Consider the following 14890-nt stretch of genomic DNA (forward strand, 5'->3'; position numbering starts at 1 on the left):
GTATTATCTACCTAAGAAAGTATTTTACTGGCTAAACTCAGGGTCAGGTATACCCTAAGATAGAAGAAATTTAAAAAACACATTATCTTCGAGTTTTAAAAGAAAATATAAGCAGCTTTTTGCTTGTGCTCAGTCACTTCAGTCATGTCTGACTCTTTTCGACCTTGTGGACTGTAGCCCGCCAGGCTCCTCTGTCCATGGGATTCTCCAGGTAAGAATATAAGAGTGGGTTGCCATGCCTTCCTCCAGGGATCTTCCTGACCCAGGGACTGAACTTGAGTTTCCTGCATTGCAGGCACACTCTTTACTGCTGGGCCACTGGGGAAGGCCATAAGTAGCTTATGCTGAAAGAAATTAGAATTTCTATTTACCACTGACCTAAGATAACAAGAAATTAGATGAAAAAAAATCTTAGCAATGGAAACAGAATACTACTATTTATTTCCCTGTTCATCCACTTTTATTAATTCTAAAAACTGGCTATTTTTAAAATGTTACATTTGCTTATAGAAGGAAGTTCCAATTTGATAAAGGATCCTGGTAAAGAATGGTGCTTGGGGTTGGAAAACAGGAGCTTGAGCTCTTTCATTCCTACTTAATACAGAACAGAACTGAGGCCTTGAGCACATCTCCTCGTATCTTCAAACTTGTTTTTCCATCTAAACAGAGATTATGGTATTGCCTTAGTGATCTCACAGAGCCAATGGATGTACAAATTGCCATGTAAATTTTAAGTTCTTGTTGAAGTTCAAAGTGGTAAACTTTAGGATTCAGTTTAGTATTGTTTCAGACTGTGCTTATATTTGTTTCCTAAATGAAAACATTAACTAAAATAAAGGTTAATATCACTCAAAGGGCACTCAAGCTAACTTCATCTCTGTTGCATTGTTAATAATAATGTTATAGTCAATGGGAAACATCTTATATTTGGGAAAGTTACTCTAGATGCAATTATAAAATTTATGCTACAAAGCTAGGAATTATGCAAGAAAGGTAAAAATATATTTTACTTTAAAGTCACTGATATAATTTGATGCTTTATTAAAAATCTCTGAAATCTATAATGAAAAGTGGCACAAGGGAGAAAAATTTTAGTGGGGATATATAATTTCATTTTGCTGTTTTACTGTGGGGTGGGGGAGGTGGGATATATGAAGTAGCATTAAAAACAACCACAACAAAAAAACTGTTTCTCTCCAGAGGAACAAATTGTTATATAGATTAAATTTTTCATAAAATATTTATAGTTGTCATGAATGACCTCTCAGGCTGACATTTATAATAGCGACAAAAAAAAAAAAAAATCCACTTTGATGCAGCTAAATGGATGTTTCCCCTCATCCCAATTTAATTAAAAGTTATATCTTGCCCTGAGAACTTATGAGTGTCATTTATCTTCTACTGTGGGCAAATGTAAAAATACTAGTATTATTTTTTTTTATGCTTAAGTGAAAAGTGTATGCCATGATTAAGTATGTCTGCCTCAGCTATTTTACCTCTCTTCCTTTAATCCAGGAGATCTGAATATATGGCACTATAGAAATACCACACCAATACTTCAGGATCAAACTTAAGTTAATACTTTATGAACAAGGCTCAGAGAAAATATAAAACTGAACCTGACAGTCTCAACCATTAAAGAGGCATCTAATCCAGTAGGGAAGAAAGGTTTTTAAATAACTATAATTGAAAAGCCAAGTAAAATACTGTTATTAATAGAGTTTAGAAAAGGTTATTAATTCTGACTGGCAGCATCAGGAAGTTTTTGTGGAAAGTGTGGTATTTGAGCAATGTCTTGAGGGGTATGTTATTTACACAGGTGGGGCTGGCATTCCTGATTGATGAAGCATATTCCTGAAAGCACCTAACATACAAGTAACTGTGAGATACGAGTGTTTTCACTAGAGTGCAGTCTCTAAAAGAGTAGGGGCTGTGGCTTATCTCACCCACTGCTGTGTCAACAGCATTTGGAACGGGGTCTGGTGCAAGATAAATATTAAATAAATGAATGAATAAACTGGACCCTGGGTAAATGAAACAAAAAAAAAACTGGAGAAAGATACTGGAAATGTAGTTTGAGCCCAGAAAAGCTTAAGAATATGTAGGTGAAAAAGACTACTGCAAGTTTTAGGAGGATAAAGTGATCTACTATGTGTTTTAATATTAAACTTCTAAAGGCAATGCCAATTGATTAGAGAGGTGATTCCATTTACAAGGTAACATAAAAGGCACCAGGAGCACAAAGAAAAGTATGGATACAGGACTCAGAGTTGGAACTGACAGGACTTGACAAATGACTGAGGTGTGCAAATGAGTTAAAGATAATTTCAGAAATTTCCAAACTGAGTGACCAGGGAAATGGTGGTACCATTATGTAAGAAGAGGAAAACAAGCAAACTGCAAATTCTGGTTTAGATAAAAACAAAGTCAGTTTTAGGCACATTAAAATTAAGGTACCATTGATTCATATGGAAAAGTTCAACAAATCGGAAGTTAGAATTGGCATTTAGAGGTAAGCCAGCAAGAAAGCTGGAGATGAACTCAATCAATGGATATTGACTCTGACCGCCTATTTCTGTGGCAGCACCAAAATTTAAGCCATCAACATAGCAGTGGTATTTATAAGCCTGCATACAGGGACCTTGGAAAACTTACCCATTTAAAACAAAAGAGGGGAAAGGATTACTGGAAGAGATTAAGACAGAATGATGAGATCAAGGGAATATTTTTAAAGAAGGAAGCTAAAGGGAGGAAGGGGTACAAGCTCTTCAAACCTTCAAAAATCTTTCCTAGTTCTGTCATTCTCCCTTCAGAGTGTACATGAAAAAGTTCAAATAAATGTAAAGTAGGAGTCAAGCCCTTAAAAAAAACCAAACAAACCTAGGAACACAGACAAATCTTATAAATGTCACAAGGAACCAGTGAGGTCTAGAAGCAAATGGAAAAAGGTGGATCATTTAGACTCTATATACCTCTGTTACTTGTTCAGAAACAATTTAAAAAAAAAATGAAGTTTGTAAAAAATACTAACATGAACTTAGCAGTATAGTGAGTATTACTGAAGGATATTTAAATACAAGACATAATTCCTGCCTCAAAGAAATTACAAAGCCATTTTGAACTAAGAGCAAATCATACAAAGGTATTTACACTAAATCCTTTCTTTAGAGTTCCAAATGAGAGAGCCCAGATGAATGATACCAATGCAAGTCATCACTAATGCAAATCAGGAGGGCAAATGCCGCTCTGGTTTGAGGGTCCTCTCTCATGGACTTGAGACCCTACTGACACTGAGTTGAGATCATTCAAATACAGAATGGATTATATACCCATTACCATAAAGCAAGTTAATGGGTTTAAACTACATTTAAGCACCTTTCAGGTATAGTATACCAATGCACACTATTTAAAGTGGTTAAAAAAGTGCTTGTCTTTTAACATCCTTACCACCATTTACTGTTACTCTTCTCAAATCTTGTTAACTTGATAGAAGGAAAAAGGTGTATTATTGCTTTGGTTGAAAGTTTTCATTTGATCATTTGGGTTTCTTTCTGGAAATGTCTGTTACTGATTTGTAGAGCTTGTTATACCTAAAAGACATCCTGTTGTCATTGCCAATTTCCAAAGTGACAGACTTTATTTTCTTGGGCTCCAAAATCACTGCAGACAGTAACTGCAGTCTTAGAATTAAAAGACACTTGCTCCTTGGAAGAAAAGTTATGACAAACCTAGAAAGAGTATTAAAAAGCAGAAACATCACTTTGCCAACAAAGGTCTATATAGTCAAGCTTTGGTTTTTCCAGTAGTCATGTATGGATGTGAGAGCTAGACCATAGAAAAGGTTGAGTGCCAAAGAACCGATGCTTTCAAACTGTGGTGCTAGAGAATACTCTTGAGAATCCCTTGGTCAGCAAGGGGATCAAACTAGTCAATCCTAAAGGAAATCAACACTGAATATTTATTGGAAGGATTGATGCTGAAACTGAAGTTCCAATACTTTGGCCACCTGATGCAAAAAGTCAACTCACTGAAAAGACCCTGATGCTGGGAAAGACTGACAGTAGAAGGAAAAGGGGGCAACGGTATGAGATGGTTGGATGGCATCACTGACTCAATGGACATAAGTCTGAGCAAACTCCAGGAGACAGGGAAGGACAGGGAAGCCTGGTGTGTTGCAGTCCATGGGGCTGCAAAGAGTCAGACATGATGGAGCGACTGAACAACAACAGTATAGATCCACATGCCTTTTCCTTCTTTTTCTACAACTCTTCAAATATCCAAATCAATCTCACTGTTAAGACACAATATTATTGTATTTTTTTCTTTTTTTTGGCCACACCAACGCTGTGAGGCATGTGGGACCTTAGTTCCCCCACCAGGGATCAAACCCATGCCCCCTGCATTGGGAGCATGAAGTCTTAACCACTGGAGCTCCAGGGAAGTCCCAGTATTATTGTTATTTGTACTACAGGCAACATTTACTGAGCGCTTTCTACCTAACAGGTACTGTGGTAAGTATATTACATGCATTATCTCACTTCATCTTCACAAGCCCTATGTTCTATCATTATCTCCATTCCTGAGATAACACATTTGCCTTTATTTCTCTAGATACTACACTCTCTTATGACATGAATTACACCTTGTATAAACATATAGTTAAGTTGGAATTCAGTGAATATCCAAGTATGTATGAATTGACTTCATCATTTTTTCTCTTTTAAGCTGCCATAATGCTCACTTTCATCAAATTTACCAATTTGTCAGAGTATAAAGTTGCTAAAAAGAAGGGATGTTGTGATTTGTCATAAGAAATATGTATTTGGCTTTAGTCCCCACTTCTGGCACTTAGCTCCTAAAATGCTGGGAGTTTCCTAAGTGTTGAGAGCTATAGTGTTTCTTGTTATGTTAATGAACTGACTTTTGGAGAGCACATAGGCAACTTAAGGATGAAGGCCTACCATGTGATTTTGAAGGTTGGAACTTCATAGCCCTCAATGGCCAATAATTTAATCAATCACGCCTAGTATTTAATGAGGTTTTTATAAAAACCCAAGCACTACCTGGGAAGCCTACCAGAAAAACCCAAAAGGACATGGTTCAGAGAGCCTCCAGGTTGATGAATCAGAACATGTCTACATGCTGCCTTGCACGTGTGCTTGCTCAGTCGCTCAGTCATGTCCAGCACTTTGCCACCACAAGGACTGTAGCCCATCAGGCTCCTCTGTCCACAAGATTTTCCTGGCAAGAATGCAGGCATGAGTTGCCAGTTTCTCCAGGGGGATCTTCCTGACCCAGGGATTGAACTCACATCTCCTGAACTGCAGGCAGATTCTTTACCACTGAGCCACCTGGACATGCTGCCTTGGTGGGCCTCAGATTTCATGGGGACAGAGCTTCTTTGGTATCTCCCTAAGTATCTTTTCATCTGGATGTCAGTCCACATTCATTAGCATGCTTTGTATCATTACCAGTAATCTAGTGAGTAAACTAGCTTCCTGAGTTCTGTGAACCAAAACCAAGGAAGGTGGGTGGTCGTCAGAACCATTTTATAGAGGTTTATAGCCAGTTGGTCAGAAGTACAGGGAACAACCTTGATTTGTGAATGGTATATGAAGTAGATACATAAAGAATGTTCAAACCACCGTACAATTACAGTCATTTCACATGCCAGCAAAGGAATGCTCAAAATTCTCCAAGCTAGGCTTCAACAGTATGTGAACCGAGAACTCCCAGATGTTCAAGCTGAATTGAGAAAAGGCAGAGAGAGGAACCAGAGATCAAATTTCCAGCATCCGTTGTATCATAGAAAAAGCAAGAGAATTCCAGAAAAACAACTACTTCTGCTTCACTGACTATGCTAAAGCCTTTGACTGTGTGGATCACAACAAACTGTGGAAAATTCTTCAAGAGATGGGAATACCAGACCACCTGACCTGCCTCCTGAGAAACCTGTATGCAGGTCAAGGAGCAAGTTAGAACCAAACATGGAACAACAGACTGGTCCCAAATAGGAAAAGGAGTACGTCAAGGCCGTATATTGTCACCTTGCTTATTTAACTTAAATGCAGAGTACATCATGAGAAATGTTGGGCTTGATGAAACACAAGCTGGAATCAAGACTGTCAGGAGAAATATCAGAAAACCTCAGCTATGCAGATGACATAACCCTTATGGCAGAAAGCAAAGAAGAACTAAAGAGCCTGTTGATGAAAGTGAAAGAGGAGAGTGAAAAAGCTGGCTTAAAACTCAACATTCAAAAAACGAAGATCATGGCATCTGGTCCCATCACTTCACAGCAAATAGATGGGGAAACAATGGAAACAGTGACAGATTTTATTTTCTTGGACTCCAAAATCACTGCAGATAGTGACTGCAGCCATGAAATTAAAAGACATTTGCTTCCTGGAAGAAAAGCTATGACAAACCTAGAGAACAATGGATATGAGTTTGAGCAAGATGGTGAAGGACAGGGAAGCCTGGTATGCTGCAGTCCATGGGGTCGCAAGGCATCAACTGAGGGACTGAACAACATATGAAGTGGATGTCAGTCTTTCAGGTCTGAGCCCTTAACCTGTGGCATCTGATGCTATCTTTGGATAGACAATGTCAGGATTGAGTTGTATTGTATCAACAGAATATCCAGCTGGTGTCAGAGAATTGTTTGGTGGTGTGAGGAAAGAGCCCATATGCTGAAGCTGGTGTCAGAGTCTTAAAAGGTTATCTCAGTTTTATAGATGCACATATTTCTGGAAACTTGAATCTATCTACAGGCATACAGCAAAGATTCTGTGTACTGAGTAACAGTAACTGCTGAAGTAGTACAGTTTAAGTTCTTATAAAAAAACCTATAGGTGTACTAGGATTATGACAGCTGATTATTCTTAAGACCATTGTAAGAGTGAAAAAATTCATGGAAATAAAAAATTGTGAATAAGTACTACCAAACAAAATTCATAAAATGATAGCGAATTTATCCTGATTCTGCAGATTTCTTATATATTACATGGAAAGAACAGAAGTCCTCTTTCTTCACTGGGTTTGTTGCTACAGGAAAAGCATAATTTTTCTTATATATAAATCAATATCCAACAATACCATCTCTGCTTATGGGAGAAATAAACAGCTGGGATGTTTACAAAATATAATGTGCTTCAGGGGACTTTCTCAAATCTTATGACTTTAGTAGACAGAAATTATTTTCCTCTTAGATCTCTTGAGGATTTAGCAGAAATACTGAAATCATAACTTTCTCTTACAACGTATCTACCCAAGTCCAGAGATACAGGAAACACTTCAGTAAATACTAAAAAAAGAAAAAAAGAGCCAGTCATTTTCAAGTAATAGTTGAGATTTACTGATAAATAATGGAAAATTGGATACTTTTAAATAAAATTAGTAGCTTCAAAAAATTAATCAATTTCTATTCAACTTCTGAAAATGAAAATTTTCACAATTGTATATGCTGTTATCTTTTGAAAAGATACTGAGATTTTCAAATTAGTGTACTTATTGTTAAGGCTGAAAATGAGAAAGGGTATTACCATCAAACTATATGCTTAATTCATAAAGAGTAATAAAAGAAGTGCTCTTGCATAGCACATTCCAGTGGGTGAAAAAAAGTTAATCAATTCAACTCAATTTTAGCTGAGGGCATTTTTCCATGACTGCTGAACCCTAGCATGTGTCAGGCAACTAAAATTACACTAAAATGTGTAAGCTCTGTTGTTATTTTAAAGATAATCCAGGAAGCAAAACAAAGCCAAAAATTCTCTCTGCATTTTTAACATGAAATGCTTTAATCTTCAATCAAGTGTACACTTTTTCTGTTTTAAGATCTTTATGCATTATCTCTTTTTTTGTGTATGTTTGAAAGTTTCCAAAATAAAAACAAAAAGAACAATAACAAAAATGATTCTGTATTTCCAACATACTCTTCATTGTTTAAAATAATTCTTACTACTTACCAGTCTCTGCTTTTGAAGTTCTTCTCTAAGAATTCTATCTTCTGGTAAAACATCACATAACAAAAAATAATTGTCTTGTTCTTCTGTTGAGATATGAGAAAAATAAATGAGAAATGTTATTTTTTACTTTTAAAAAAATTTTTATTTCTTAAAAAAAATCCTTCTGGGATATAGTTCTGTTTTAGCTTCATTGAAGTTATTAGAAAATATAAACAGAACAATTTAATTTTAGCTATTATTTTAGAGAATTACAACTAAAGAAAGATTATTCATTTGAATTTTTGGATTGCAGGGGAAAGATGGTAGTCAAGATGTACACTTACCAGATGGAGCTGTAGAATTGATTCTTATCACACTACAAAAATCTGTAATGGGCTGTTCAGTGAACCTTTTCCTCCAATATAAAATGTACCTTAGAACAATCATAAAGAAAGAACAGTGAGAAGAGGCAATGAACTACTTACTTGAGAATGATAGGATTTTATAAGAACATTTAATTATCTTAAAGCAACAAATCAAATGTTGACTGAAAACTGCTAGAAAATGTGCAAATAGAAAGGCAGCAGAGCACTGTAGAACCATGAAATATTTAATGAAATAACATTACCCTGTAAGGGCATGAAAATGATTACATTTTACCATCTGCAAATTCAATAAACAGATATACAGGAAAACTAAAATGAATTACTTTTATGTAATAATGAAGTTTTTTTTGAAAATCACATCTATGTTTATGTGAATTTAAAATGCAACAATGATTAAAAAGGCTTCATCACACATTTTCCAACAAACTCAAAGTTAGGTGTTTACCTTATACATCAAAAAAAGAGATCATGATGACAATGCAACAAAAGGTCTGTCTAAATTCAATATCTATCTAACAAGATAGAACAATTCCATATTGCCCATGCTGAATCTGAAAGGAGGGAAATTTACCTTTTTGAAAAATAGCCAAGCTTACAATTCCTGTATCTAATGAGCTGAGTTATAAGAAGGATACTGGCTAAATTTAAAAGCAAAGCATAATACCCAGACCTGTGTCATTTGATGAAAGAGGGAGAAAGATAACAGGATTCAACAAACTGTTCATCTTTCCATTTACCTAAAAAGATTTACACTGACAATTGCAATCCCATTTATCAAATTATACAAAGAAGAGAATGTGATCTCCTTCATGGAGGAGAAAGGAGATGGAAAAGTTGAATATATAGTTGACTATTTATCAGAATACATGGTCGATGGATAAAAAAAAGAACCTTACAACAAAGAACCAAAACCTGTGAAAGAGATGGAACTTAGTGAAACAGATCAAGTACACAGAAAGAATACATTTAAATGGCCTGATACAGCACTAAGTGGTGTTCTGCATACAGTAGGTCCCCACTAAATGTTTTAAAGAGATAGAAGAGTATCTAAAGATTCCTCTAAGTTCTCTAAGTAGTCTCCAACCCCTAGTATTTCAGCTCTTTTTTATTCTGTCCTTAATTTCCCAAACCTACAGTCCCCTATAGAAAGGACATACATTATATATTAGAAAAAACATGTGCTGGGAGAGAGGTCTGAGAGAAAGAGAGAACCATGACATGAGCTTATATAAAATATAAATGGATGACAATACCATGAATAGAATATACAAGTAAAAGAAGTAAAAGAATAATGTGTAACAACAGAACCACATGCTTTAGTTCATTTTTCTCATGTATAACCATGCTATCAACCTGGATGGGTAAGAAGGGGGAGAACCCTTTCCTTATAAAACAGTGCTAGACCTTATTTTAAGAGATCTGAAAATGATGTATCTTAGGCTCCAGCTCATCCTCAAACCATAAATAGTATAAATAATGAACTACGACACTATGGCTAGCTTACTGGCCTCCACATTAGAAGTATCAGAGCAGAAAGCCTTTCAGATCCATTGAAGTACACAGAAAGAGGAAAAGCACCTATAAAAGGCAGACATATTGTTTCCTTTGCCATCCTGGCCAGCTTCAGCAACCTTCCACTTCCCAGTTATCCTACATAGTTCCTCTCATTTTCCTCCTTTCCATTTCCCACTAGTTGCTTTTTTTCCCTCTCCAGGGGAAAGAGAAATAAAAGGCAAGAGAAGACTTAAGAGAATAAAAGGGACATTCCCAGACACTTTTCTTATTCTTCCCTTAGTATATTTTCTATTGCAGAGTGGTGACATGGATGAAGGACCACAAGAGAACGTCCATTAGAGATGTCAGGAATAGAAGATGGATCGTTCTTCCAAACTGAAATACACAGACATCTATTTTCATGATTAATCAAATTCATACAGCAGGACCAGGTGCTGAGATAACTGACTTTAAAAAATAGAAGAGTCATGTTTTATCTGGAGCTCCCTCATGGCTACCACTAGAATACATCAAGGAGAGGTTCATCACTCTTGATTACTATTCCACTGAAGTGGATGATAGCCTCTGGGGAAAACAGAATAGTCACCAGCCCATTAGCCTACAGTTTGTTAAAAGGCAATGATAACTGCATGAAGCTGATGACTAGATAAGAGCAGATACTAGTGATGAGACTGTCCTGTGAACTGTCATTGACCAATTCTGTAACAGAGTCAACACAATACGAGTCTCTTACCTGCACAAATCGTGAGCTAGAAGTAGTTTAGCTTTTCAGATTAAACCTATGGTCAAACCCTCACAGTTGATGTTTTATTAACTGATTACACCAGCCCCGCAGGCAGCAGTGAATAGAGAAGCAGGGCCTTTGCCTTTAGAGATATGAGTCTGAACTGAAAGGTTTTTTAAAACTTCTGAAACTTGGCTTACTCATTTGCAAAATGGATTGTTGATAATTAAATAGGATGATACATGTAAAGCAGCACCCACCTTCTGGGTGTTTAATAAATGGCAGCTATTATTATAAGGAAAAATAACATATTTAGATAAAACTAGAGTAATAAAGAATTTGTTTATTCCAAAGAAATCCTGGCATCCAAAACAACAACAAAAACAATGATAACGTTTCACCAAACGTGTAATGAGCAAGTTACAACAGTTGTATTAGTAGTGTCAGAAGGCACACACAGGTGCCTGAGGTGGGGGAAGAGGAGAGTGATCAGAGGATGAGAACTATGAGCTGCTACTGTTACTGAGACCCTACCCGCCCAAGGTCACACAACCGTGACCTTTCCAATTGGGATCTGTTGTCTCCAAATCTTAAGTCTTCTACAACATCATGACTCTCTTGTCACTTGAGGGCCAATCTACATAAGAACCTCAGAACAAGAAAGCAGGAGAAAGCCTCTAGGTTTATATGAATAGTTGTAATGGATAGTTGAAGAATTTCCTCAGAGACCATGGAGAGACTCAACTTCCTTAGAGCCCATGGAAAAAGTTTTTGACAGGGCAAAACCAAAGTACAGAAATGAAGTCTGAAGGGAGGGGGAAGGTCTTCCCTTTCTGAAAAGCATACTACCTAAAAGCAGCTCTTGATCTGAACTGCTCCTAACCTCCTGTGTAGGTACTGAAAGCTGACACCACCAGCTGTTTGGGGCTGTGAAATTGGAACTGCTTGACTAGGCAAGAGAGACTCTGAAATGAAGTGAAAGTCACTCAGCTGTGTCTGACTCCTCACGACCCCATGGACTGTAGCCCACCAGGCTCTTCTATCCAAGAGATTCTCCAGGCAAGAATACTGGAGTGAGCTGCCATTTCCTTCTCCAGGGGATCTTCTGAACCCAGGGACTGAACCCTGGTCTCCTGCACTGCAGGCAGATTCTTTACCCACTGAGCCACCAGGGAAGACCTCAAGAGAGACCCTACAGTGGCACTAATTCTTCTGAAGTCCTGATCCCAAAAGTCAATGGCTCTGAGTCTCCAAGGACTTCCATGTTCACTCCTATTCTCCACGGTCTTTTAAGAGAAGCCTCACGTCACACATTTGCTTTGTATCACTGTTTACCTCAATGTGGTAGGCACAAGGGACATGATAACTAACAGCAGCTGACTTAAAATCATGGAGAGAGCCTGTCTGACAGAACCTCAGTTATGCTCCTCAAATTGTTAAGGCTTCCCATGGGGTGAAGGGAGAGAAAATGTTATATGCTCACAGTCTAGAGGCCTTTCCATTCATTAAAAGTTATTTTATTGCTCCATGAACAAGTAGTTATGAATTCTGGAAAGGATGTTTTTTAGACACCATCTCTAGAAACATCTCTGAGATGTTGTTAGGCAGTTCTGAGGAAAAGAGAATAATGCAGGTAAGAGGTCAGTCCAATAGACACAAAGTTGTCATTTGAGTGGTCTCCTCCTGATCAAAGGTTGGGCGACACCAACATCAAATGAAAAAAGCCATGCTACAAAAGTGAAATATTATCATAAACTACCATGTAAATTAAATACATTATCATACCTTATGGTATACTAAATGAACAGCTCTGAACTACAACAAATTTTGACCTAAGTCTAGATTTAAGATGAATCACAGTTTTCACATAATAGTACTTTTAGTTTACCACAGAATTAAGAAGTGTCAATATATCCATTTTCCTGTGGTTGGTAACAACATTCAGATAAATTGTCTTCAACCGAGACATGTCTTAAAGATAGCAGATGTTCAACACATGCATTTGTGGCATTTTTTTCTACCCACTAAAACTTATTGTTCCATGTTAAGAAATCATTTAATACTTCTTCATTTTTTTCCTACTTCTTTAGTTAAGCTACAGTTGCAGCCACCCAATACATAAAGGAAGCCCAGAAATAATATGTGGTATGAACCCTTTATTTGGAGGATAGTTGTCACAGCATTTCATATTTTATTAAAAAGCCATAAAAGTAATTATTTGGTCATCAGCAAATACTTTCTTTCAAAGAATTTTAATCATGTCTAACCAGAAATCTTTGTAGTAATATCATCTTCCCTGTCCAACTCCCCATTGTAACTGGTGTGATACTGACAGAAGCATAAAGATTTGAGATATAGCTGTTAATTAAGTAGCATGGAATGAGTGGAATCTAATATAGAAAGGAGCAAAGAATTAGGAGTTAACATTTTTCTTCTGGAAAAATTTTATCTACTGAATAAAGCTAGCAAATAGCTTATATAAATAGCTATGTTAATAAATGGATCAAAGGAGAGATTTTGTTTATTTGCTCTTGGAAAGTTTTACTGTTACTTTGTTCCAATAAAGAAAATGTTAAATATATTCCACATGAAACTTTAGAGCTTATTTCTTACAAAGGATGAGGTAAATGCATCTCTTATCTATTTATCATCTTTATTACTTATTGTACTCAGAAGCAACAACTCTTCTCTGAGAAGCATATATAATAATTATTACATATAATAATTATTCAACCTATAAAGCAGTTCTGAGTGAATTAATTCATGCCAATTGAACTTCTCACTGTCCCTTCCTCCCCTCAATAACTGTTAAGAAAAAGTCATATAATGCTGAAAAGATTCCAGTTTAATTCTGATCATAGTAGTCAATGCTTGTACTGTTTTGGAGAGGAATTTTTAGTTTACTTAAACAGTAGGCAGGTAGTACCTAAAGGAGACTGAATATTTTAAAAGGTATTAAAGTTTATTCATATACATTCCTGGTCAGTTTGAATTAATCATGTTTTTACTTCCTGAGAATGCAACTAATTTAATTAGAATAATTAACAAGGAAAATCTAGATTTCCAAATTTAAAGTACACGCTAACTACATATTTTATTTAGAAAGCACTTCTATCAGACAAGCATCTTTTTCTTTTTAATTAAAGCATCCATTTTATTACATAGTTGCATTTAGAATGTGATTGATCATAACATTTGATTGTTAACTCTTAAGCCCTGAGACCTAGCAAATAATTTGATTTTCCTGCCCACATACAGATAAGATTGACAACAATGATAAAAAGAGAGATTGATTAGAACAAATATAGCCACTCAGCTATCTTACATTAAGTACAAAGGATAAAATACAAACTCTGATTCAGACATTCCTTACAGATTTTAGAAAAGAAAGAAAAATTCAGCATTACTCAATTATCACTGATCATCACATTTTTCTGCAATTTCTGAGGGAGAATTTGCATTTATATCACACAAAAGAGTAAAGAAATATAGTTTTACATCAAAGAAAAGCCAAGTGATACAAAATTTAGAAAAGCATTACTTAGCTGATACTCCTATCAATGGTTATTTGAATAAGTAAACAATTCAAAGCTCTCTAGCTTAAGAAGTGACTAAAACAAAATCAACAGATCTGACTACATGTGGGCTGCAGTCCATGGGGTCGCTAGAGTTGGACACGACTGAGCGACTTCACTTTCACTTTTCACTTTTATGCATTGGAGAAGGAAATGGCAACCCACTCCAGTGTTCCTGCCTGGAGAATCCCAGGGACGGGGAAGCCTGGTGGGCTGCCGTCTCTGGGGTTGCACAGAGTAGGACACGACTGAAGCGACTTAGCAGCAGCAGCAACTTTGTATCATGTAAGAGAAAACTCCCAAAACACATACACACACACACACACGTATATACATACATACATACATACACATAAAAATATTTTAATTGAAAACAAAGAACAATGGATGAAAATGAGAAGCACTTTTTTTCCACTGTAAAAGCTTGTAAAGCTTGTAAAGATCAGCTTATTCTAGGAAATTCCTTGCTGGTTTAGTGGTTAGGACTGTATGCTCCCACTGCAGGGGGCCCAGGTTTGACCTCTAGTCAGGGAACAAAGATTCCCACAAGTGTTTCATGGTGTGGCCAAAAAAAAAAAAAGCTCATTCTAGGAGCTGGTGACATATATTGTTCATATACCTTTCTATGCCCCCTAAGCATACAGCCCCAAGTCTACTTAAGTGCTGAGTGGCAATGCTAAGTGGATAAAAGCAGCCACCACACAGGAGGCACACAGCAGACATTCAGAAAAGGTGCTATGCAGT

At 36.5% G+C, this 14890-nt stretch overlaps 1 protein-coding gene across 2 annotated transcripts in view; it reads right to left on the reverse strand.

The window, feature by feature from the left end:
* Positions 1 to 14890, reverse strand: part of ZNF277 (zinc finger protein 277) — a 131644-nt gene that overhangs the window by 42476 nt on the left and 74278 nt on the right. For both annotated transcript variants that reach the window (XM_006073277.4, XM_044946669.2), the window contains 2 exons: positions 8291 to 8379; positions 7968 to 8050 (listed from right to left, as the gene is read on the reverse strand). In XM_006073277.4, coding sequence (XP_006073339.2) covers positions 7968 to 8050; positions 8291 to 8379 — 172 coding nt within the window. The remainder of the gene's footprint in view (positions 1 to 7967; positions 8051 to 8290; positions 8380 to 14890) is intronic.

Source organism: Bubalus bubalis, chromosome 8 (genome assembly GCF_019923935.1).
Source record: "Bubalus bubalis isolate 160015118507 breed Murrah chromosome 8, NDDB_SH_1, whole genome shotgun sequence".
Taxonomy (NCBI): domain Eukaryota; kingdom Metazoa; phylum Chordata; class Mammalia; order Artiodactyla; family Bovidae; genus Bubalus; species Bubalus bubalis.